At 50.4% G+C, this 26078-nt stretch overlaps 1 protein-coding gene across 4 annotated transcripts in view; it reads right to left on the bottom strand.

Annotated features, from left to right (window-relative positions):
• Positions 1 to 8404: 8404 nt before the first annotated feature.
• Positions 8405 to 26078, bottom strand: part of AHCY (adenosylhomocysteinase) — a 26162-nt gene continuing 8488 nt past the window's right edge. For 3 of the 4 annotated variants that reach the window (XM_017878578.1, XM_017878582.1, XM_017878573.1), the window contains exons 3-10: positions 22280 to 22355; positions 20165 to 20314; positions 19222 to 19334; positions 18533 to 18740; positions 18353 to 18440; positions 18137 to 18254; positions 13894 to 14088; positions 8405 to 9296 (exon numbers count right to left, since the gene is read on the bottom strand). In XM_017878578.1, coding sequence (XP_017734067.1) covers positions 9165 to 9296; positions 13894 to 14088; positions 18137 to 18254; positions 18353 to 18440; positions 18533 to 18740; positions 19222 to 19334; positions 20165 to 20314; positions 22280 to 22355 — 1080 coding nt within the window. In that variant the 3' untranslated portion in view covers positions 8405 to 9164. Of the gene's footprint in view, positions 9297 to 13893; positions 14089 to 18136; positions 18255 to 18352; positions 18441 to 18532; positions 18741 to 19221; positions 19335 to 20164; positions 20315 to 22279; positions 22356 to 23912; positions 24124 to 26078 lie in introns of those variants that run through there. The other variant, XM_017878588.1, reaches the window with a different exon arrangement.

The raw sequence follows: 26078 nt of genomic DNA on the forward strand, positions 1-26078 counted from the left end.
CAGAGTTACGGCTTGACTGTTAGGAGAATCTGAGATCGCCATCTCCAACACCATTATTCATTCTATTTCTGTCTCACACACATGGGGTGAACTTAACCTAGGAAGATTTACCCTACCTTTGTGGCCATTGATTGAGGATCATTTCTTCCTGAAGGGCATAGCCTTAAACTTGTGCCCAAAGTTTTCTTAGGGTGGCCTTTAAAAGGTTTTTTTTTTTTTTTTTTTTTTTTGAGACAGAGTCTTGCTCTGTCACCCAGGCTGTAGTGTAGTGGCACAATCTGGGTTCACCACAGCCTCTGCCTCCCAGGTTCAAGTGATTCTCCTGCCTCAGCCTCCCGAGTAGCTGGGATTACAGGCATGTGCCACCATACCAGCTAATTTTTGTATTTTTAGTAGAGACAGGGTTTCACCATGTTGGCCAGGCTAGTCTCAAAATCCTGACCTCAAACAATCTGCCCACCTCAGCTTCCCAAAGTTCTGGGATTACAGGCTATGAGCCACCACAACCAGCCTGAACAAGTCACTTTTGATGCTACCATTTCCATGTTTACAAAGTGAGAAGTAAATCAGTCAGAGTATTTCAGGTGCAAACAACAGAAACAACTCTAGCTAGCCTGAGAGAAAAAAAAGGTAGAGGGTTAGTCTCCTGGAGAGATTTGGGGACCTCAAAGGAAAGATTACACGACATGCCTCCAAAAAAAAAAAAAGCCCCTGAGGGGTGCTAGAGGAGCCAAGCGGACAATGTCTTCCAAGCAAAGCGACAGGGATGTCAGCTCCGACCTCTTCAGTCCTTGCACTGGACCATTCAAAATAATTCCCAGGAGAGGCTGATTCACCTGATGTGGGGCCAAGGGTGGTCCACCTTGACTGACAGTCCCATTGTTCAGGAAAAAATTCTCAAACCATGTTTTCCTCTGCTTTCACACCACCACAACAGTCATCAACACCCAACAGAGTTGTGTGACCCCAAAATATGAGGGGATTTCCCCCTACCAGCAAGCAATCAGTTCTGCAGTGGACACCAGCTGGGTGTCCTCCAATTCAATTCCAACACTATCTACTTGGAGATGGCAACAGATCCCACAGTCTGAGGGCTCAGTCCCCAAGACTGCCCTCATTTCAGACACCAGTCAACAGTCTGAGCCTCTAGAACTTCTGACAACTGGCTTTAAGTTGGGGTTTCCACAACCCTCTTTGGGCTCAATTAATTTGCTGGAGGGGCTCACAGAACGCAGGGAAGCAAGGCCAGGTGCAGTGACTCACACCTGTAATCCCAGTACTTTGGGAAGCCGAGGTGGGAGCATCGCTTAAGCCCAGGAGTTCAAGATTAGCTTGGTCAACAGTGAGACCCCATCTCTATAAAAAATAAAATTAGCCAGGCATGGTGGCACAAGCCTCTAGTCCCAGCTACTCAAGAGGCTGAGGCAGGAGGATCGCTTGAGCCCAGGAGGTCGAGGCTACAGTGAGTCGTGATCATACCACTGCATTCCAGGCTGTGTCTCAAAATTTAAAACCAAAAGAATTCAGGGAAACACACCAGTTTATTATAAAGGCTATTCAAAGGCTGCAGATGAAGAGATGCACAGGGTGAGGTACGGGAAGGGGTGCAGAGCTTCTGCGTCCTCCCTGGGCCTGCCACCTTCTAGGAACCCCAGCGTGTCTGGCTATCGGGAAGCTCTCTGAAGCCTGTCCTCTTGGGTTTTTATGGAGGCTTCATTACGTAGGCATGATTGATTAAACCATTGGCCACTGGTGATCAACTTGACCTTCAGCCCCTCTGTCCTCCCCAGAGGTTGGGGGATGGGGATGAAAGTCCCAACCCCTAATCATGCATTTGCCCTTGTGGTGACCCCTTTTTTTTTTTGGAGGCACGTTGTATAATCTTTCCTTTGAGGTCCCCAAATCTCTCCAGGAGACTAACCTTCTACCTTTTTTTTCTCTCAGGCTAGCTAGAGTCGTTTCTGTTGCTTGCACCTAAAATACTCTGATTTACTTCTCACTTTGTAAACGTGGAAATGGTAGCATCAGAAGTGACTTGTTCAGGCTGGGTGTGGTGGCTCATAGCCTGTAATCCCAGAATGGTGATCAAATGATCCACCCGCCTCGGCTTCCCAAAGTGCTGGGATAGCAGGCATGAGCCACCACAGCCAGCCCCTCCATCTTTTTGAGCAACCACAGATCTTAGCATCACCACCCATTGTTGAGAAATTACCCCCAGTCATACAATAGGAACTTTAGAAAGAAATTTAACTCCAAGGGCCACTTCCCATTTGTGAAGAGGACAGGATAGGCAAGAAAAGAATTTAATTTGAACTGAATTAGCCAAACCATCTGTAGTCAATTTGAGTCTAGAGTAGACGTGTTACTCTCTCTTTTCTTCCATGTACCAAGAGTAGAGGGTGTGTGTGTTGGGAGGGGGGATTGGGTTCAGGAAGGAGGCAAAGGAATGTAAAATCCTTTAAAATTGCCAAATGCTTTCTGGTTCACTACAGAAATGAGATTTCTATTAATTGATTGCCTGCAGAAATAGTAGCTCTCCCAGCTGGATATATGAGTTGTAGAGTCTGGGAGGTGGCACCTTCTAAAAATGATGATGCTGACAATTATTATGCCTTCTTGTTGCCCGGGGAGCCCAGCAAATAGCTTTGTTGGAGTCCAGAAGCTTTTCACACTTTCCAGAGCTCCTCTTTAGAATCTGTGGACTCTACGGCTGTATAGACTACCAGAGCAATAGTAAATATTGAGCTGCTGCTCACTGCTCGAGGCCTGTGTGGTCTGCAGTTATCATCATGCCATACTAACAGTGATTATTTATGGAGCAGCTACTTCATGCCAGGCATGACACCAAGACTACCATATTAACATCTTGACCTAAGTATCACTATAAATAAGAGAACTGGGGTTCAAAGAGGTTAAGAAATGTGTCTAGAGAGACCTCGCACCTCAGCATGGTGATTCAGATCCAGCCCATGTCATTCCAGAACCTAGGCCCTTAAGCACCAGGCCATTGAAAGCCAGGAAGAGGGGACTCTGCCTGCGTAGAGCCAACACCTTGCAGCAGACTTAGCCCAAGAGGTGTACCCAACAGACTCCCCATGTGACTCCCCAGCTCTCTAATGAGACCTTATCACCACCACCCCAGGGAGTAGTCTCACTAGTGGAGCTTCTGGAGACAAGCAGCTGCATCTTCTTTTCTTGGGTCAGTACGTACTCAAGAGGCCATGGGAGGTACAGGAGAGGGCACTGATAAAGAATCAAGAGGGGCTGGGGTATGGTGGCTCATTCCTGTAATTCCAGCACTTTGGGAGGCCGAGGCAGGAGGACTGCTTGAGTCCAGGAGTTTGAGACCAGCCTGGGAAACATAGGGAGCCCCTACCTGTACAAAAAAAATGTTTAAATTTGCCAGGCATGGTGGCATGTGCCTGTAGTCTCAGCTATTTGGGAGGCTGAGGTGGGAGGATCGCTTGAGCCCGAGAGTTCAAGGCTGCAGTGAGCCATGAATGTGGCACTATACTCCAGCCTGGATGACAAAATGAGACTTTGTAGAGTCAGATGGTCCAAATTCCTGTTCCAGCACTGCCCCTCACTTGCTGTATGACCTTGGACAAGGCAGTCTTAGGGGCGAATCCAGTCCCTTCATGGTGCAGCTGGGAGGGGACTTGGCCCAAGTTTTCTATTTTCTTTTCTTTTTTTTTTTGAGACGGAGTCTCACTGTCAGCCAGACTGCGACCTCCGCCTCACAGGTTCAAGCGATTCTCCTACCTCAGCCTCCCAAGTAGCTGGGATTACAGGCATGCTCCACCACGCCAGGCTAATTTTATATTTTTAGTAGAGACAGGGTTTCACCATGTTGGCCAGGCTGGTCTCGAACTCCTGACCTCAGGTGATCCGCCTGCCTCAGCCTCCCAAAGTGCTGGGATTACAGGCATGAGCCACCGCACCAGGCCCTCTATTTTCTTTTCTCTGTTGTTTTTCTACAACCTGATGTCTTCAAAGTCTTCTCCACTACAGCGAGACCCAGAATTGTCAGACAGCAACCTATTGAGATGGGTTTAGGGGAAGAAGGTAACTTTCTGGGGGGCTCATTTCACTAAAAAGGGAGGGGCTAGATCCAGTTAGTGTAAAACATGTCTAGATTCAGCTACTCCAATATTCTCTGGAATGTGTCACTCTCTCTCAATTGTGTTGGCTTCATCCATTTTTTTTGAGATGAGGCCTTGTTCTATCCCCCAGACTGGAGTGCAGTGTGCGATCTCAGCTCACTGCAACTGCCACCTCCCAGTTCAAGTGATTTTCCTGTCTCAGCCTCCCGAGTAGCTGGGATTACAGGCGTGCACCACCATGCCTGGCTAATTTTTTTTGTTGTTGTTGTTAGTAGAGACAAGGTTTCATTATGTTGGTCAGGCTGGTCTCAAACTCCTTACCTCAGGTGATCTGCCCACTTTGGCCTCCCAAAGTGCTGGGATTACAGGTGTGAGCTGCCGCACCCAGCCTGTGTTGGCTTCATCCTAAGGCAAGCTGGCCTTCGTGAGGGCAAAGGAGCAGCTACAGACTCACATTCCTTCCAATCCTGGCAGCCCCACTGAAGAAAGTACCTTTTCTCCATTTTTAGGATAGCTGGGTCTCTTTTACAGTTGCCACCTCCACCTACTGTGCAATAGGCACCGAGGCAAATTCTGTACTTGGTGTGCACCAGCAGCATTGGGCAACACTGGGGAAGTTGTTAAAATGTACATTATAAGACCTCACCCCAGACCTACAGAATCAGGACTGGGGATAAGCCCTCCAGGTGGTTCTGAGGCTTGCTCAAGTCTTAAGAACCACACTGGGTTACGGAACAGGCTTTAGGGGAATAAATACAAGTCAGCAGTTAGTAGGAAAAGCAGGCTCAGGACCCCACGAAAGACAGGCAGAGGAGGGGCATTCAGAACACAGTGTGGGTGAATACTCTAGGGAGGCACTCACCCCTCTGTTTCTCTCCCTGGTAATAGGGCAAGTGTGAGAACACTTAGCAGGGTTGATCAGACTATTACAATGCCAGGCAGTGTGAATTTAGGTACCAATAACTTATGGAAGTTGTCAGGAAAAGCCCAGCACCCAGCACCTGGGGGTCTTTAGAACGCTTGGAAGGTTGTAACTCCTCCCACCAGGGAGAAGCAGCCTCTAGTCCTGTAGGGGGGAGTCTAAGTCCAAGCAGCCCACAGAGTGAATCCTGGAGTCGCTCTTGCATACCAGATTTCTAGCACAAGTCCTAAAGTCCCGGGATTGAGTCCAGACCAACTTGAGCCACCTGCCTGTCTTGGAGCCAGTTTGGAGAAGCAATCAACGTGGAATTGATCGAAGCCTGCCCGAATCACTGCACACCCCTGGCTGCCTATACCATCTCAAGCAGGTTTCCTAGCTCGGTCCCCTGGGTTAGTCCTGAGTAGGTCTCAGGGATGAGAACCTGGATTCCTGGGGTTTCCTGGAACCTCAGACTCCCAAAGCAGAGCTGTCCCGACAGCGGCTTCCTGGAGTTCTCACTGGCATCAACAGTCCCCATGATCCTTCCTGGGTTTTAGTCCATGCTACTTCCAGGCCCTCTAAGCTCATTACTTCTGGACTCAAAAGGGATCCCAGCACCTCTAGCCTAAGAGGCCCCTCCCACCACAGCCAGTCACACAGAGGTGAGCATGGGGCTTGGTGTGTGGGAAAGAACCCTGAAATTGACTCAGGCGGGACGCCCAGACCTGCAGTGACCCGGATAAGTCACAACTTCTGTGGGCCTCCATTTCTCCACATACAAATGCTGGGTTCTGCTCTATAGGACTCTTAAGGTTCTCCCTTAGTTCCAAGATCCTATGACTTCTCTAATTTTCTAATTTCCTAAGTATCCTAAATTCCCTGCTCTCAAAACAGCTCCCTCCCACCACCTGGTGTCTGACACGGCCCTTAAAACTCAGCATAAAACTCCTCACTAATGTTCTATCATTTGAGCCTCAAGACAGCCATCTGAAGTAGGTGTTTCTGTCCCTGCAGGGAACACAGTGAGTCAGCAGCAGACCCAGCGCTCCTCTTTCCAAAGTTCAGGCCACTGCTCCATAAACAGCCACTTTCCACCTGCCATAGGCCTCATCTTCCCATCTCTTTCCTGGAAAAAAATCCAGCCAGGGCTAGGCCTGGATACTGCAGGACCCTTAGCCAATTCCTTCTTTCCCCATGAAGCTTTGATCGGGGCAGCCCAGGGGTATCAGGAGTGGGAGTATTGGGGGTGGAGCAGGAGACACATCATCTTTCATTGTGGGTACCCGGTCAGTGTCACACATGTGACAGATTAGCAGACCTGAAATCAGAGGTAAGTCTGAGACCAGATGTGAAAAGAGGGGCTGTGTTTTCTGAAACAAAAGAAAAGGTTCTGGGAACTGACAGGACACCTCTGAACAGGAAATGAAGAGGCTGGGATAACAGAGACCAGAACTCCTGGAAGGGAGGTGGGGGGCTACATGGGATGTGGCAGGAGGAAGCATTCTGACAGCATTTCCCATATCCGGGAGGAGACACGCTAGAGGGAAGGCAAGGCAGCATGCGCATACACAGACAGCAGCTGTGCAGAAGAAGGCGTTCAACCTCTCTGGCTGAGATGAACAGCAGCCTCTCCTTTTTCCTACTGTGAAGTCATCGTCCCAGCAGCCACCCCAGTAGAACTGAGGCAGGGCTCTGGGCAGCCCTCTGGGTTACAGTTCCAGAGTTCCTGATCTAGTGTCGGGAAATCTGAAACCAGGCTCCCTTCCTAAACCTGACCTTGCTGGTGTGGAAAGGGCTTGGATTTTGGTCTAAGTCCTACCACGTACAAAAGTCAGCTCACGCTCGTGGGTTCTCTCAGAGCCTCAGACATGGGAATTCAAGTCTCTATGAGGAATAAATAAGACCTAAGGCTGGGCATGGTGGCTCATGCCTGTAATCCCAGCACTTTGGGAGGCCGAGGTGAGCGGATCACCCAAGGTTAGGAGTTCGAGACCAGCCAGGCCAAGATGGTGAAACCCTGTCTGTACTAAAATACAAAAATTAGCCAGGTGTGGTGATAAGCATCTGTAATCCTAGCTACTTGAGAGGCTGAGGCAGGAGAATAGGTTGAATTTGGGAGACAGAGGTTGCAGTGAGCTGAGATTGTGCCACTGCACTCCAGCCTGGGTGACAAGAGTGAGACTCCATCTCAAAAAAAAAAAAAAAAAAAAAAAAAAAAGGTTTGGGCACAGTGGCTCACGCCTGTAATCCCAGTACTTTGGGAGGCTGAGGCAGGCGGATCACGAGGTCAGGAGGTTGAGATCATCCTGGCTAACATGGTGAAACCCCATCTCTACTAAAAAAAAAATACAAAAAAACTTAGCCAGGCATAGTGGTGGGCGCCTGTAGTCCCAGCTACTCAGGAGGCTGAGGCAGGAGAATGGCGTGAATCCGGGAGGCAGAGGTTGCAGTGAGCCAAGATTGTGCCACTGCACTCCAGCCTAGGCAACAGAGCGAGACTCCGTCTCAAAAAAACAAAACAAAACAAAACAAAACAAAAAAACTCTAAGAGATGCCTGCACAATGCCTGTCACCCAAGTGCGCAAGATCTCAGCCTATTCTGACCACTCGTGTTGTGATCAGTTGGGAAGTGGGTGCCCTATCATTTGGTACTAATAATAGTTGAAGTACCAAAGTCTGTACACTATTTACAGCAGAGTCACATCACATACACATGTAACTTATGCAACTAAAACTATGTGCACTCAGGGAAAAAGAAAAGGTAAGAATTGTCAGGCAGGATATACTGATGAGCATCTAAGCCAGAGTAAGCAGTTTTCAGCCCCTCATGCCTTGCTGATCATGGGCCACTGAGTGTGACTTAAGGGTTTTACTTGACATCATATCTTTAAAACTTAATGTGAGTCCCCACTTAGTGCACTTTTAAAAATACTGCAAACAGTCGGGCACAGTGGCTCACCCCTGTAATCCCAACACTTTGGGAGGCTGAGGCAGGCAGATCACTTGAGGTCAGGAGTTCAAGATCAGCCTGGTCAACATGGTAAAACCCCATCTCTACTAAAAATACAAAAAAAAAAAAAATTAGCTGGGTGTGATCTCAGCTATTTGGGAGGCTGAGGCAAGAGGATCACTTGAAGCCAGGAGGCAAAGGTTGCATTGAGCCAAGATTGCACCACTGCACTCCAGCCTGGGTGACAGAGCGAGACTCCGTCTCAAGAAAACAAAAGCAAAACAAGAATTCCCCTTCATTTTACCCATTCTTTCAAGCCTAAGGACCACGGGCAGTCATTCCACTGCAGACAACCCCGTGAATGCTTCATCAGCATGACTGTAACCTCCTATGCATGGCATACGTTGTTAGCAGAGGACTGTCTATAAAATAAAGGCTCAAAATTCTTTTAGACACCAAGATTTTTATTTACCCACCTTCCTGCTTTCTTTTAACATTATAGGCCAAATTATTCTCTTTTTGACCCAGGGTTGTGATAGGAACCATCTAGTTATAAAGTGGTGGCAGATTTCACGAAATCTGCCTGCATTCATTCATGTTTTTCTGGCCCGTTTCAACCTCTGGCTGTCACTTCTCTGTTCTTTCTCAGTTGCCCCTTAACAGTCTATTCTAACCCCTGTAAAACAGGGACTAAAAGTACTAACCTCATTGTTATGAGGTTTAAGACCCAGCACTAAGCCAGACTCTCAGGAAAATTCAAACAACAGTTCCTCTTTGCCCTTCAATATACCCCCTTCTCATCTGTCGTGGGCTGAGGAACCACTGGATCTGTAAACCAAGCACACAGGTATAAGTCCACAGACCAGGTGAAGGCCTAGATGGCAAAACACATGGACTTTGTGACTCCACTACTGACTTCGAGGTTAAGGAAGGACTGACTTAGTGAGCTGTTCCAAGACCACTGAGTTCATCGTTCCGTGTAGCTGGGACCTCCATCATGACTGGGGCTTGAGGAGAGGCCTCTGTTCCCGCTGCCACATTTGGAACAATAGACGGCTACAGCAGAGGCCAAAAACTGAGCGATCGGCCCCAGAAAGTCGATGGGGGATACTGACAAACCAATCACAAAGCTGGTGCCGTTAGCTCTTAGGGAGGAGAGGCGGGGCCTGGGCAAGGACAGCAGCTGGAGGGTGAAGCGCAGACCTGGCTCTCAGTAGCGGTAGTGATCCGGCTTGAAGGGGCCATCACGGGACATGCCCAGGTACTGGGCTTGCTTCTCAGTCAGCTTGGTCAACTTCACATTCAGCTTGCCCAGGTGGGCTTCAGCCACTGCCTCATCCAGCTGGGGAGAAACAAAGAAAGACTGGCAATCAGTGCCATGCTCTGGGATCCCTCCGTGTGTCTGGCTGCCAATAGAGGCAGAGTGTTCTGTTGGGGTATCTGCCATGTGTGGCACTCATGTTAACTCTTTCTATCCTCACATCCAGCCTCAGTTAATGTGTTGTTTTGGCTGCCTAGCCCCCCTCAAAAGGGAACCATGACACACCCTCCCCTCCATGTAGCCCTGACAAGACCATCAATCACATCTCCTTCCTCATTCTTCAACTCAAGCAGCTAACCAAAACACTTCTCTGGAATTGATCTATGCACAGGACATATTTTCCCTGATAGGCAGAGACAAGGTGCTCCAGTCCCACTGGGATTCCTAAACAGGGAAGGGTATCAATCAGTCTCAGCTCACCAGTTGCAAGTCTGTTTTACAAGTGAAATGAAGATAGATCCGAGAGACAGAAAGACAGAGCTATGATGTCTTAGGTTTCTTAGCTATGAAATCCTAGGTTTCCAGTGTCTGGATCCGAGAATAAAGTTTTTTTTTTTTTTTTTTTGAGACAGAGTCTCATTTGGACGCCCAGGCTGAAAGTGCAGTGGCACGATCTCGGCTCACTGCAACTTCCACATCCCAGGTTCAAGTGATTCTCCTGCCTTAGCCTCCTGAGGAGCTGGGATTACAGGCATGCACTACCACGCCTAGCTAATTTTCTGTTTTCAGTAGAGATGGGGTTTCACCATGTTGATCAGGCCGTTCTCGAACTCCTGACCTCAGGTGATCTGCCCACCTCAGCCTCCCAAAGTGCTGGGATTACAAGCGTGAGCCACCGTGCGTGGCAGATCCGAGAATAAAGTTCTTTTTTGGATTAAACTGGTTCCTTTTTTGACTAAAATACACCTATACATTCTTTGATACCCCTTTACGAATTAGAGCCTAATCCCCACCGCCTCCCCCCACCCCACCGATGATTCATTTCTAATGAATAGAAGAAAGCAGAAGTGATGGTGTGTGACTTTGGATACAAGTTCATAGAGACCCTGTGGCTTCCTCCTTCCTCTCGTCTGGATGACTTACTCTGGAGGAAGCCGGATGCCATGTCCTGAGGATCCAAAAGCAGCCCTCTGGAGAGGCCCATGCATGAGGAATCGAGACCTCCTGTCAACAGTGATGTGAAGAGGAACTTCCAGACCCAGTCAAACCTTCAGATGATTGCAGCCCTGGCAGAAAATCTTGACTGCAACCTCAGGAAAGAGCCTGAGTCAGAAGCAGCCAGCTAAGCTGATCTCAAATTCTTGACCGACAGAAACTGAGATAATAAACATTTATTATTTGAAGCCAGTAAGTCTGGGGGTTAGATTGTTATGCAGCAATAGATAACTGATACACTGGTTTGAACAGTGTTTCTATCACTTGTGACCAAAAGGATTCTAATCCACTGCCATCCTCCTTTTATAAAATGAGGAAATCGGCCGGGCGCGGTGGCTCAAGTCTGTAGTCCCAGCACTTTGGGAGGCCGAGACGGGCGGATCACGAGGTCAGGAGATCGAGACCATCCTGGCTAATACAGTGAAACCCCGTCTCTACTAAAAAATACAAAAAACTAGCCGGGCGACGAGGCGGGCGCCTGTAGTTCCAGCTACTCGGGAGGCTGAGACAGGAGAATGGCGTGAACCCGGGAGGCGGAGCTTGCAGTGAGCTGAGAGCCGGCCACTGCACTCCAGTCTGGGCGGCAGAGCAAGACTCCATCTCAAAAAAAAAAAAAAAAATGAGGAAATCAAGGTTCAGAAGTGGGAAATGACTTGTCCACGGTCACCAAGCTAGTGAATGACAGAGCTAGGAGTTGAACCCGGGTCTATCTGGCTTCAAAGCCCCAAAATGTGTCTCAAGAATCCCAGTTTAATGCCTCCAGAGCAGCTCTGAAGAGATTATGCAGAAACTGAGGAGGACAGAGGCAAGAGTTAAATACAAGCCAGCCTCTAACTCTCTCACGAGGGAGACCTCTCCCCACCGCTGAGGGACCCTGTCCTGTCCCATGATGGCATGGCGGCCTTTCACCACAGCTCAGCCCACAGCTTTTACATTCCCAAGTGGTTTCATATCTACTGTTTCATTAGAGCCTCCCAAACACCCTTAAGAAGTAGGATGGGTGGGGTTTATCCTTGTATCTTCAGATGAAGCAACAAGCCTGCAGGTGATATGCTCAGTTGAGAGGCAGACAACAGTAGGACCAGGGCCCAGCCTAGAACTGAGTCCACATCAGTTCCAGAGGTAGAACGACAGCCTCCAACCCCCACAGTACACATTGAAATCAACCTTCTGCTCAGCCTGGACTAGCCCAGAACTTTTCCTTCTCCCAGCACCCTGAACCAGAAGGTATGTCATGTCATAAGGTCAACACCTTGGACAGACAGAGCTAGGTTCTATTCCTGGCCCAATACTTAACATCTGTGAGAGCAAGTCAATCTCTATACCTTACTTTCCCCATTTACAGGATGGATCACTCATCTCTCAAGGCTGTTACAAAGATCAGTGCTACTCAGAGTCATTAGTGCAAGTAGGAGACTTAATAAATGGTGGCTGCCTTCTCTGTCATTTGCTGACCAAGGTACCTAGTCCCTTGCCTACATACAGCATATGAGGCATGATGCCAAGAGTGTCCTGTCCCCAAGCCACCTGTTAGCAATGATGAAGAAAAGTGGTAAGGACAGGGCCAGGTGCTGAGGCAGGAGGTGAGAGCTTTGCCTCTTTCACTTCCAATCCTGGCCTTATGTCAAAGGCCTGACCAATTCCTCACCAAACTCACAGCCATATTTCTCCCAGGTGGGAACAGATAAGGATCAAGTGAGAATCTTTCAACCCCACAACCAGTTGCACAGAACAAGGTACGCCTTGAGGTCCTTGTGGGTAAAAAGTTTGGTCCAGCAAGACATTGCTCCAGGGAGATTAGTTGTTGGCTGGCCCTGGAGACAGATGCCCCAGGCCTCTTCCTGCATCTTCCTCAGTTGACAGAACCAGCCTTTCAAAGGATGAAGGGATGGTATGTAGACCTCATCACAGCTTCTCCAGCAGCCAAAGGCTGGAAGAGTTAAGAGCTACTCTTACCGTTTAGCTCATAGGGAGACCGAGGATCGGACAGGGTAAGGGACAAAGCAAAGTTCACCTGTAATACTGCCAAGAAGAGCCAGGACTAAAACATCTGTCCTGACTCCAGGGAAGGGTAGACTGCGTGGGGTGTTAGGGTGCGCACTGGATTTCATGTCAGAGGACTTCATCATCATGGTTACGCAGACCACACAGCCACAGTGAGATGCCATGCTTAGGGATGTATCGTTTTTTTTTTTTTTGAGACAGGGTCTCACTGTCACCAGGCTGGAGTGCAGTGGCACGATCTTGTCTCACTGCAACCTCCACCTCCTGGGTTCAAGCGATTCTCTTGCCTCAGTCTCCCGAATAGCTGGGATTACAGGCGTGCATCACCACGCCAGGCTCATTTTTTGTATTTTTAGTAGAGATAGGGTTTCACCATGTTGGCCAGGCTGGTTTCCAACTCCTAACCTCAAATGATCTGCCCACCTCGGCCTCCCAAAGTGCTAGGATTACAGGCGTGAGCCACCGTGCCCAGCCAGGGATGTATCATCTTATTACAAGGCCACAAACATGCAGCCTGCAGACTGCACTCAGTTTATACACATGTCCAAGTTAACCCGCCCAGTTATTTTTTAAATTATAATGAGGCCAGGTGCAGTGGCCGAGGTGGGTGGATTACTTGAAGTCAGGAGTTCGAGACCAGCCTGGCCAGTATGGCAAAACCCCATCTCTAATAAAAATACAAAAAAATTAGCCAGGTGTGGTAGCACGTGCCTGTAATCCTAGCTACAAGAGGCTGAGGTGGGAGGACTGCTTGAACCTGGCAGGTGGAGGTTGCAGTAAGCCAAGATCACATCACTGTACTCTAGCCTGGGCAACAGAGTGAGACTCTATCTCAAAAAAAATAAAAATAAAACTATAATGAGTTGCCTGTATTTAAAAATCATTTCATATAGAGATCTTGGTATCTCTGGCTCTCCTGAAAGGTCAGAAGCCCCAATCAGATGGACCTGGGTTCCTAAGTGGCAACCAGCCCTTTACCCCTTCAGCTCTTCTAGTCCTTGTTCAGCTGGCGTCACTCATTCACCTGCCCAGCCCCTGTGGGTGTGTGGATTCATGACCCTGATCTCAGGAAATCCTCACAATCCTGAAGAGGGGTGCTATTACCTTCATTTCACAGATGAGAAAATGAAGACACAGAGAAATGAAAGAATTTGCCTGGATTACACAGCCTCTAAGTGGTGGGGCTAAGATTCAAACTGGGGTGTGTCCCACTCCAAGGCCCAGGCTCTTCTCAACACCTGGTCCTGCGGCTCTGCTGTGCTCCAGGGAGTCACTCCCCACTGTGGGCCTCAGTTTCTTCCTCTGTCAATGGGGAGAATGACTTCTGCACTGTAGAGGACCCCATGAGGGCCTCTGAGAGAGCAGACAGACAAGCACTTTATAAACTCTGGCAAGCCCTGTGTGGGGATCCCGGGATTAGACACGTGACCCTTGGCTTCAGATAGAAGAACAAACCCACCTTCTTGGGCAGAAAGTGAACCCCAATGGGGTACTTGTCTGGATGGGTCCACAGCTCGATCTGTGCCATCACCTGGTTGGTGAAGGAGTTACTCATCACGAAGCTGGGGTGGCCCATGGCACAACCCAGGTTGACCAGCCGACCCTCAGCCAGCAGGATGATGCGGCGCCCATTCTTCAGCCGGTACCGGTCCACCTACACACAGGCAGGGCAAGGGTGAGAGCACGCAGAGCCCCACTCCCACAGCCCACCCCTGCCACAGCCCACCCTCTGGTCTGGCAGGCCTCCCTGCCTCCAACAGTGCCCATGAGGCATCCGAACTGCCCCAAAACAACCTCCAGCACATGGCCTGGCACAAAAATATTAGCCGATATTTATGAGGAAATGCTAAGCTGCAAACTGCACAGTTCTGCTGTGAGAACTTCATGTGCTCACACTTGCTTGGCGCATACAAGGCACTCAGTAAGCAGCTGCTAATGTTATTGCTATGATCACTGTCATGTGCCCTGTCCTAAGTCCTTTACAGGTAACTACCACATTTCATCCCAGAAACAACCCTGCAATTTCAGTACTGCTGTCATCCCCATTTCAGATTTAGAAACTGAAGTTTACGAGGGTTAGGTCACTTGTCCAGAGTCACACACTAAGAGGAGGCTGCAATTTGAGTCTGGATGGTCTGAGGACAGATCCCATGTTCTCAATAACCATGAAATAGTTTTGAATGCAGCTTACTAAAAGCTGAATGCCATGGCACTCACATCGGAATCACCTCAGAAGCTTTAAAAAATGACGATACCCTGGCCTCATTCCCAGAGACTCCTATTCGTGTGGCCCATAGTGTGGCTCCCAGGTGACTGCCAAGGTTGAGAACTCCTGGTTTTGTGAGTGAACATGACATGGAAATCCCCAGCCTCAGTGCCCCAGTCCTCTGTCTGTCCCAGCTGTCTGAACACACAAACTTGCTTTTTCCCCACTCTCAGCTCTTCCCCTGCCATCCCTCCACCCTCAGGTGGCCTCCCAAACATTTCCCCAAAGCCCAGGTTTCCCAGCTGCTCCAAAGGCCTAGTGCTGGTCCAAGGAAAGGTCTCTGATGCCCATCAAGCATTGATGGATGCTTCAATCAATAAGCACTCACTGATACCCATCTAAGTCCCTTGCAGGGACACATCAACACGGACTCTACACTCCTGGTACAACAGTGGGGTCAGAGACCAAAGCCATTGATGGATGCTGCACTAGGGGTCTGTACTAAGAGTGTGGGCATTGCCTCTGCCTGAGGAGCTGGCCAGGAAGGGGGTCTCTTTTTTATAACTTTTTTTTTTTTCCCTGAGATGGAGTCTCACTCTGTCATCCAGGCTGGAGTACAGTGGCGTGATCTCAGCTCACTGCAACCTCTACCGCCTGGGTTCAAGTGATTCTCCTGCCTCAGCCTCCAGACTAGCTGGGACTACAGGCATAAGCTACCATGCCCAGATAATTTTTTGTATTTTTAGTAGAGACAGGGTTTGACCATGTTGGCCAGGCTGGTCTCAAACTCCTGACCTCAAGTGATCCACCTGCCTCGGCCTCCCAAAGTGCTGGAATTACAGGCGTGAGCCACCGCACCTGGCCGGAAAGGGGTCTCTTGAGCTGGGCTGAGAAGATGAACAAGGAGAAGGGCATGTGTTCTGTTCCAAACAAACAGAGCTGTCTGGACAGATGAGCAGAAGTAGGAGCTGCAGTGGGTATTCAGGGAGTGGTCAAATATGGCCTGAGTACAGAGGCCCTTGAGAGGAAGGACAAAAGATAAGGTTGGGCAGAAGGCTGACAAGACTGTCAAGGATGTCGAGGGTGGGCACAGAGTCCAACTTTGGAGGGCAGCTTGGCAGAAAGGTGCCCATCACCCCAGAGTAGCAGGTTTCACCTGTGATGCCTTTGCAGAAGGAGGTCTGGCTGGCTGTCAGGGGTGTGGCTGCCATGGAAGCATGCCCTGGCCACCCCCACACTGTGATGAGTGCCAGGCCTTCTAGGCAGAGATGGAGGTGCCCTCTGCCTAGCCGGGAACTGACACCCTAGACTAGCGCAGGACCTAGCCAAGGAGAACTCCCACGTAGGAGCAGAGCACCCAAGGGGAGCAGTGTAGGAGATGTGGGTTCACAGAGCTGCCTGTCTGCCTCTCTGGGACTTGGGCTTCTGGTGTGGCTATGACTGGGTGGGTGTCAGGGCTTTGGCCAACTCTGTCTGTATCTTCTATATCATATCTCAAACACGGCACAGCACCAACTCAAAGACCTCACATTAAATGGGCTCTTCTCCCTTTAAAAAATGTGATGGGCCTGGTGCAGCAGCTCACACCTGTAATGCCAGCACTTTGGGAGATAACAAGCTCAGGAGTTTGAGACCTGACCTGACCTCAGCCTGACCTCATCTCTACAAAAAATAAAAAATTGGCCAGGTGTAGTAGTGCACACCTGTAGTCCCAGGTACTTGGGAGACTGAGGCAGGAGGATCAGTTCCTTCAGCCCAGGAGGTCAAGGCTGCAGTGAGCCATGATCGTGCCATTGCCCTCTAGCTTTGGTAACAGAGCGAGCCCGTCTCAAAAAAAAAAAAAAAAAAAAAAAAAAAAAAAAGATGAACATCTCTATACACATCTTAATTATCTCCTAAGGACCAATTACAGGAGAGATTGCCCAAAGAGGATGCTTAACTTTAAAGCTCTTGAGATCCAAAGCCAAAATGTCTTCCAGAAACATACTACTTTTATAATCAGATAAAAAATAAACCCATAATAATTGCAACTCAAGTAAAACTTCACACCCCCCACAAGAACTCATCTTCCAGTTTCAGTGCCCCAATGCCTAATGCAAACCTGTTCTTTCCCAGCTCAGTGCATGGGCCTGCTCCTCACACAGCAGTTCAAGCTGTGTCCCTTTTTGTTGTTTTTATCTGTTTGTTTTTTTGAGATGGGAGTCTCGCTCTGTTGGCCAGGCTAGAGTGCAGTGGCGCAATCTCAGCTCACTGCAACCTCCGCCTACCAGGTTTAAACGATTCTCATGTCTCAGCCTCCCGAGTAGCTGGGATTACAAGCACCCACCAACATGTCCAGCTAATTTTTTTTTTTTTTTTTTTGAGACAGTCTCACACTGTCACCCAGGCTGGAGTGCAATGGCAGGATCTCGGCTCACTGCAACCTCCGCCTCCCGGGTTCATGTGATTGTCCTGCCTCAGCCTCTCAAGTAGCTGGGATTACAGGCACACACCACCACACCCGGGTAATTTTTTGCATTTTTAGTAGAGACGGGGTTTCACTATGTTGGCCAGACTGGTCTCAAACTCCTGACCTCATGATTTCCCCCTCTCAGCCTCCCAAAGTGCTGGGATTACAGGCGTGAGCCACCATGCCCGGCCCCCCCTTTTTTTTTTTCGAGATGGAGTTTCACTCTTATTGCCCAGGCTGGAGTACAATGGTGCGATCTCGGGTCACTGCAACCTCCACCTCCCGGGCTCAAACAATTCTCCTGTTTCAGCCTCCTGAGTAGCTGGGATTACAGGAGCATGCCACCACACCCTGCTAATTTTTGTATTTTTAGTAGAGATGGGGTTTCATCATGTTGGTCAGGCTGGTCTCAAACTCCTAACCTCAGGTGATCCGACCGCCTCGGCCTCCCAAAGTGCTGGGATAACAGGCATGAGTCACCACGCCTGGCCCAGCTAATTTTTTTGTATTTTTAGTAGAGATGGAGTTTCAACCATGCTGGTCAGGATAGTCTCGAACTCCTGGCCTCAGGTAATCTGCCCATTTCGGCCTTCCAAAGTGCTGGGATTATAGGTGTGAGCCACCGTGCCTGGCCAAAGCTGTGTCATTTGTGACTCTGCCTTCATCCTGTCCCTACACGCTGTCCATCCATCCCCAGCACTCCCCAAGCCGAGGCAGCCATCATCCCCTGCAGGGATTCTATGAGCCTCCTCTAAAAGCCTCCCTCCCCACCACCTGCCATGGCTGCTTTTATTCTGCACATAGTAGCTAGAGTGATCTTTCTAAAACTACAGGCTCGCCACATACAGCTCACCTGCCTGATACCTTCAGGGATGCCGGCTGCCCTCCAGGATAAGGTTGCCATCTCCGGCTGGCTCTGATGCTAGGCCCTCTTCTCCCCATGCTCCTGCACAGGTTGCCACCATCTCCTCAACTCCCCTCCCTGGGAGCCAGCACTCCTCTGCACTCCCATCTGCCCAGCCTGCTGGCAGGGCAGGAGCTTCTCACCTGCGGCTTGATGTTCACCTTCTCCACGGCGTTCTCATTGAGCCACTTGACATCGATCTCCACGTCAAAGTGTCCAATGTTACACACAATGGCATCATCCTTCATCTGCTCAAAGTGCCTGTCAGGCAGCCCAAGACCATGGGAGATTGTCAGAGACAGAGAGCTATCCCAACCCTGCCCTCCTCCCTCACTTCCCAGGACCCCCATGGCACCTACCGGCCAAGGATGATGTCAACACAGCCTGTGGTGGTGACAAAGATGTTGCCCTCCTGACAGGCCTCATCCATGGTGGTCACCTCATAGCCTGTGCAGAGACAGTGGCTGTGGGTCATCTATGGTGGCCTTGCCCCTCCCTCTGGCCCCAGTGGCTGACAACCAACCCTTGCCCTATCCTACCTTCCATGGCAGCCTGCAGTGCGTTGATGGGGTCAATCTCAGTGATGATGACACGGGCCCCGAAACCCCGCAGGGCCTGGGCACAGCCCTTGCCCACATCGCCATAGCCTGCCACCACCGCTACCTTGCCAGCAATCATCACATCTGTGGCCCGCTTGATGCCATCTATGAGGGACTCCCGGCAGCCATAGAGGTTATCAAACTTGCTCTGAAAGGAGAGGGGGTAAGAAGACAATGGGGGCAGGCAAGGCCCTGGGGCCAGGACCACTTGGCCTCACAGTATTCTGAAGAGCCCAGGTGTCGTGGGCCCACCAAGCATCCCGGCCTGGGCTGAACCCCTCCAGCAGCCAATGCCCCCACACGCCCTTCACCCCAGTCGGCTCCAAGAGCCTTTCTATAATCTTTCCCTGCTGGTGTGGAGCCTTCCTAGGCATCAGTTACTAGGAGAGACTGCCCGGTCAAAGACCTTGCTTAACTTGAAAGCTCTTCTTCCCAAAGCCATAAAGCTCCTGACGCCCAGCTCTGAGACCCCTTTTAAATGCACTCATTACCCTTGGTCTATAACCGCTTTTGCCCCTCAAATGAGGGCTCCATGTCCCTCGCCTCAGCCTTCCTGGGCACTCTTCTTCAGAGGCCTCGCCCTGAGCTGCAGCCACTGCAGCAGGAGCTGTCACTGCCCCTCAGCTCACCTTGGTGACAGAGTCATTGACGTTGATGGCAGGCACCTTGAGGATCCCATTGGCCATCATCTTGTAGAGGTTGTGGACCCCAGTCGTTGTCTCCTCAGAGATGCCTCGGATGCCTAAACAAGAGAGGACAAGACAAGCCTCAGAGATGCCACACCTGTGCTCACGCAAATTCTTCATCTTTGCCCCCTAAAGCCATTCATCTTTCTGGGTTCCCATCTCTGTGACTGATCCCACAGGCCCCCCCAAGTCACACAGACCAGCGTGAGGGAGGAGTCCCTGATGCCCTCCTACAGGGAAGCCACCGCCAGGCCTAGTGACTCTGCCTCCCAACAGCTCCCAGCTTCTCTTTTCTCACTGCCGCTGCCCTAGTCCCTGACCCTGTCACTTCTTCCCAGTCTCCCTACCACAACCCATCCTCCATGCAGCAGCCATTTCTAACATGTATCTTCTCAGAGAAATCTCAACGCCCTCCAGTGATTTTCCCTTGCTCTGAGAATCAGGTCAAACACTTTTCTATTGGCCTATTAGGCCCTAACACATGTGGCCTTCACGAAAGTTCACACCATACCCCCCAGCGAAGGATCCCTTTGCTCACTGCTATCCTGTGGGCCTCTTTTCTGTTTCCTGAACACTCCAGCCATTCCTGCCTCAGGGCCTCTGCACTCTCCGCACTCCGTGCCTACTTTGAACAAAGCTGGCTCCCTCCCACCTATTCCCAGCCATGGCCCTGTGCCTGCCCTTGGGCCACTGGCTCAGCTGCCCTAGCCTCACAGCCTCAGAAGTCAGGAGGCCCCGGTATGAATGCCAGAGCCTGCCATCCTCCCATCCTCCAGATCCTGCTGCTTGAGGCAATGGAAATCCTGCCAGGCCTGCGGCCATCATGTGGGCGAGCAGGTCCCACCCAGGCTGCCAGCACCCAGCCCACCCGCCCCGCCCTGCTAACCTGACAGGAGCTGCGGGTACTTGGTGTGGATGAGGTTGGTGAGGTCGCCCCCATCATCCAGAATCATGTTGAGGGGCCCGTCCTTGAAGTACAGCGTCTGCTCAATGCACCACAGGTACTCCTCGTCCGTTTCGCCCTTCCAGGCATACACTGGAGGGTGAGTGGCACATCAGGGCCTGGACTTCCCCAACTGGTACTTGCTCCAGGGAACAACCCTAGCAGAGCCAAAACTACCTCCTTCCCAATTTCCATCCCCAGCCACCTCCGGCCCCTCTGAAGACTCAGCAGTGGTAAGAACATAACTTGGAGCCACATAGATCTGGGTTCAAATCCTGGCTCAGCCACTTGCCAGCTGTGTGACCTTGGGCAAATCACTTCACCTCTCTGAGCCTCAGTCTTCTCCTCTGTAAATAGGGCTCACAATAGTATGGACTAAGTGAGACAGAAGCCATGTACAGCCCCACAGATATAGATATCAGAAAATAATTATTTCCTTTCCCATCCCCTTCTGCCTGGGCCCCAAGGACTGAGGCATCAACCCTAAGTGACCAGAGCTTGATGCCCCACAATGTCTCCCCCTCAGCAGGATCCACAAGGCAGGATCCAAGGTTTGCTCTGCACTGAAAGGACTGGAGCACCAGCAGCCTCCGTGCAGGAGAGTCTCAGGCAAAGTCTGGCCAAAAAATGACTACGAGCAGATACCATGTATGGGGCACCTGCTTTCTGCCAGACATGACTCTAAATCCTCCATACCCCATCTCATTCTTCCTCATAGAAACCCTGTGAGGCAGCCATGACCATTATCATCACTTACAGATGCCCACAGAGGGGCTAAGATGCACTTGGGTCATGCTACATGAAATTCCAGAATAGATACCAGAACTAAGGGCTACTGACCACCAGCCCACACTCCTCCCATGTGGCATGACTAGGGTACAGGTGTGGGGTTCCCAGGAGCCTCTTGCGAGCAAAGGATGCTGGCCAAGCAGAGCCAGCTGCTCCTACCCACAACTGGAGCAGGCAATGGTCTTAAGAATTGCACTGAGCCGAGATTGCACCACTGCACTCCAGTCTGGGCAACAGGGCAAGACTCCGTTCTCAGAGGAAAAGAAGAGAGAAGAGAGAAGAGAGAGAAAAGAGAGAAAAGAGAAAACAGGCCGGACACGGTGGCTCACGCCTGTAATCCCAGCACTTTGGGAGGCCGAGGTGGGTGGATCACGAGGTCAGCAGATGGAGACCATCCTCATTAACATGGCGAAACCCCGTCTCTACTAAAAATACAAAAAATTAGCCGGGCATGGTGGCAGGCGCCTGTAGTCCCCGCTACTTGGGAGGCTGAGGCAGGAGAAAGGCGTGAGCCCGGGAGGCGGAGCTTGCAGTGAGCCCAGATCATACCACTGCACTCCAGCCTGGGTGACAGTGAGACTCCGTCTCAAAAAAAAAAAAAAGAGAGAAGAGAAAAGAAAAGAAAAGAAAAGAAAACAAGGCCACAAGGACTTTCCCAGAAGAAAGCCATGGTGCCCAGTCAAGGCTGAGGAATGGGGGCCATGCCCATTCAGCCCTGGTCAGTCTGTGAAGGAGCACTGCGCCACCCCTCCTCTCCACCTATGGTTGGTTAGAAGGAATCCTGAATGTCCTATTTAATCACTGGGTCAGATCTAACCACTCCTCTCCCCAAGTCCAAGCAGACATGTGCCCAGCCTGTGAAAGCTCCTTTCTCGTTAGTCTTGGTCCTTCCTTAGTCCTTTAGACCGCCATACCCTAGGCAGTGAGCCTCTTTTTCTGCCCCGTAGCCCTCCCCAGTTCTTTGGAAAGAGATCCACATCCTTCCTTTAATGAACTTCCCCTCTGCTTCATCATTTAGTTCCCAATCATAAGATCTTGCTCTTCCTGGTTACATGGCTTGACTTGGGTCAATAAACAACTTCCACAGGATTTGAGACGATGATGGGACAAAGCAGCTCTTTCCTATGGGTCGCTGGGCTAGGATTTTGTGGCCGTTACTCCTCTCCCCTTCGGTAATGTAAGGAAGTCTGTTGCTCTAGCAGTCAGTGAAGCAAAGAAGGCTGAGCCCCTTCACAAATTCCACATGTCCCAGCTGCAAGCAGGACTCACCCGGAATGCCAGCCTTGGCAATGGCAGCTGCCGCATGGTCCTGGGTGGAGAAGATGTTGCAGCTGGACCACTGCACCTAGAAGAGCCATCAAAACAAGGCTGTTGGTCACCAGTGGCTCAAAAGCACAAGGGACACTGGGCAAGGAAAAGGGAGAGCTCTTCGGGTAGTGGGGACAGGTTTGGGATCTAGGCACAGCAAGCTCTAGGATCACAGCCTGGGGACGCTGGGTGGGTAGATGGGAGCCAGACCAGGGGCAAGATCCAACTCAGGTTTTAAAACCTCACTCTGGTGCTGTGTGGAAGGGAAAGGGTGGCAGCAAGGAGACAACTGAAGAAACTGTTGGAGAAGACTCCAGACAAGAAATATGACAGTAGGCCGGGTGCGGTGGCTCAAGCCTGTAATCCCAGCACTTTGGGAGGCCGAGACGGGCGGATCACAAGTTCAGGAGATCAAGACCATCCTGGCTAACACGGTGAAACCCTGTCTCTACTAAAAACTACAAAAAACTAGCCAGGCGAGGTGGCAGGCGCCTGTAGTCCCTGCTACTTGGGAGGCTGAGGCAGGAGAATGGTGTGAGCCCGGGAAGTGGAGCTTGCAGTGAGCTGAGATCCGGCCACTGCACTCCAGCCTGGGCGGCAGAGCGAGACTCCGTCTCCAAAAAAAAAAAAAAAGAAATATGACAGTAGCAGTGGAGGTGATGAGAAGTTGTCACATCCTGGGTCTACTCTGAAGGCTGCACTGACAGGATTTGCTGAGGGATGAGGTGTTGGAGTAAAAGGGGTTGGGAGCGGGGAGGAAAGGGTGGGGAGGAGATGACTCCCAGATTCTTGAACTGAGAGAACCCAGAAGGCTGGAGTGGAGGTTCCATTTACTCAGGTGGGGAAGGCTTCGGGAAGAAGAGTGGGCAGAAAATCCTGAGTCTGTTTGAACATGTTCTGCCTGAGATGAGTACTAGACCTCCAGGTAGCGTCAATGCCCCCGCTCCTGGATATGCCAGTCTGGAGTTCCAAGAGAAGTCCAGGCTAGTACAAAAATGTGGGAGTCATCACCAGATAAATAGTATCTAAAGCTATAAAATCAGACCTCCAAGAGTGAATGCTGAAAAGAAAGAAGAGATCCAAGGACTGAGCCCTGAGCCCCTCTGTGGGTTTTGGCTGCACTGTCCTACCCTGCTGTGCGAAACCAGCTTGCTTCTTGACTCTCAGACCTCAGGAGAGCTGTCATTCATTGGCACACATGACCCAGGCTGAACCAATCAGAGCTGCCATCATCTGGCCAACCATAATGGGTCCAGGGTAGGCCTGTGACCCCAGGAGGGCCAAGGCAAGCTGGCCCTTACAGGACTAAGTAGGACATGGGCATTGAGTTTTTCCTGACAGAGCATCCATCAGGAGGATGCCTTGAGGGTAGCCAACAGTGACCTTCCCAGCCAGGGAGAAAATCTGCAGAACACTCACCACAAAGTGTGGCAGCACTGGGCAACGGGGAGGAAACCCAATGAGAGAGAGGAGCCCCTCCAGGCCCAGGGTTGGCTCCACACCTGGAAGGTCCCCACCCCAGCACAGTCGTCTTCTTCCCTGGCTGAACCCAGGGAGGGCAAGGACTCTGGGGTGTTACAGCTGTGGGCCTCACCTCAGCACCCAGGGCGACGAGGGTCTCAATGAGGACGGCTGTCTCCACCGTCATGTGCAGGCAGCCGGCGATACGAGCGCCCTTCAGTGGCTTGGAGGCCGAGTACTGCTCCCGCATACGCATCAGGCCCGGCATCTCGTTCTCAGCAATGTCCAGGGCCTTGCGTCCCCAGGCAGCCAGTCCGATGTCAGCTACGGGGAGAAGTAGGTGGGAGTTCCGTGAGCCCCTTTGTCCCACCAACCCAGAGGGGTGGTCACTGTGTGTGGACCCTGATCCACGTGTGGAATCAACACACCAGGGCTTAGCACTGTCACCACATTCTCTCACTCATTCAACAAGTATTTATGAAACCAGAGTACTCAAGAAAGACATGGTCCCTGCCTACCTGCCCCTTTCTGACTTGTGGGAGAACACATTTAATCACACAGGGACACAAAAATTACAACATAAAGAAGTGCCCCTTTGAAAAACAGCTCACATGACACTTCCTACTACCCTGCCTTTCTGCTGACACCTATCAACCTCCAGGTCACTCCTCACTCCCTAAAGACATTAGCTTCTGGTTGTCCATAGCCCTCTCTCAGTCATCATTCCTGGTGATTCAACGCTCATAAACACTATCTAACACTTTGGATATGACAGTTCCTTGATCTCCTTTCAGATGTGAAAATGCTTCCCCACTCCTGATGTTTCTTTTCACCTGGAGGAACTCATCCGTATAACTAATGCTCTTGGCCTCTGCCCCAGGGGAGGTGGGGTGAACTTGCCGGACCAGTAAAAATGACAGGAATAAATGGTGTGCTCAGCTTAGCTCTCCCTTCTTTCTGCAAGCAAGCACTCACCTGCCCACTTGCAGGAAGCTGGTGTTCTCTGCTTTTCCAGAGACCAACCTACCCTGGCCTACTTTGCCTGCAACTGACTGGGTAACTGCTCTATCTGAGGGTTCAGTCAGCAGGATCATTTGGATTTCATATTAATCTATATCCTCTGGCTTCGAGGTTATTAGTAATAAAAGGTAGTATTTTGGGTGCTATCTGCCACCTAAAATACCAATCTACATCCTCTGGCTTCAAGGTTATTAGTAATAAAAAGTATATTTCAGGTGCTATCTGCCACCTAAAATGTCTCGAATTTGTTCAAATTCTCAGGCAGGAAAGAAGGATATTATTACGAGCTAACTCACTATCTCAATACTCTTCCCTCTGATCCATCTCAACCTCCTCTCTCCCCTATCACACTTGGTCCATTTCCAAGGTCATACCCTAGGTCAGTCCCTAGGTCAAAGTTTGCAGACTTCCCCAATAAGGGATGCTCCTCTGGCATGCTTGTAAATCTCTCCTGGAAAATCTGATTCAGCAGGTCTAAGACTCCTGGTGATTTTTATCTTTAGGGAAGCTTAGATGCTGCCAATCACCCAAAGAGGTAGGCGGTGGGAGACAAAGGATGCTGTAGAGAATTTAATAATCTAAGAATTTAATAATAAAATTATCTAAGTCAGTCAGCTTCCTACAGTGCATTGTAACAATTTCAGAATGAAACATGCCTCCTGCATGAAAGACCACTCTGGCTGTGCCTCAACTCAAGCCACCCACCCCAGCCCTCCTACCCCGCTAGGCCATCATCAATGATAGCTCTCATTGGAAATCTGGACTTCCAGCACCCAACTCTAACCATATCTCATCTTTCTGGGTTTCTCCCTCTCTGGAGGGAGTTCCAACAAGGCTGTGGCCTGTCAGGTCAGAACTTCTATTCAATTCATCCTACCAATTTCTACTGTCCCTTCTGCCCCCTTTCCCTTTGAGAACTCACTTGGCAAAACTCTCAGCCCAATTAAACCCGACCCTCCACTGCACCAGAGCCACTGAACCCAGCAGGAGGACAATCACAACCACACCAAGACATCACATTTAATTATTTACTTATTTATTTTTGAGACATAGTCTGGCTCTGTAGACCAGGCTGGGGTGCAGTGGCGCGATCTCAGCTCACTGCAACCTCCGCCTCCAGGGTCCCAGTTCAAGCAATTCTCCTGCCTCAGCCTCCCCAATAGTTAGGATTGCAGGAATGCGCCACTATGCCCAGCTAATTTTTGTATTTTTAGAGGACACGAGGTTTCAGCATGTTGGCCAGGCTGGTCTTGAACTCCCGACCTCGTGATCCANCCGC

Source organism: Rhinopithecus bieti, unplaced genomic scaffold (genome assembly GCF_001698545.2).
Source record: "Rhinopithecus bieti isolate Rb0 unplaced genomic scaffold, ASM169854v2 scaffold_65, whole genome shotgun sequence".
Classification (NCBI taxonomy): Eukaryota; Metazoa; Chordata; class Mammalia; order Primates; family Cercopithecidae; genus Rhinopithecus; species Rhinopithecus bieti.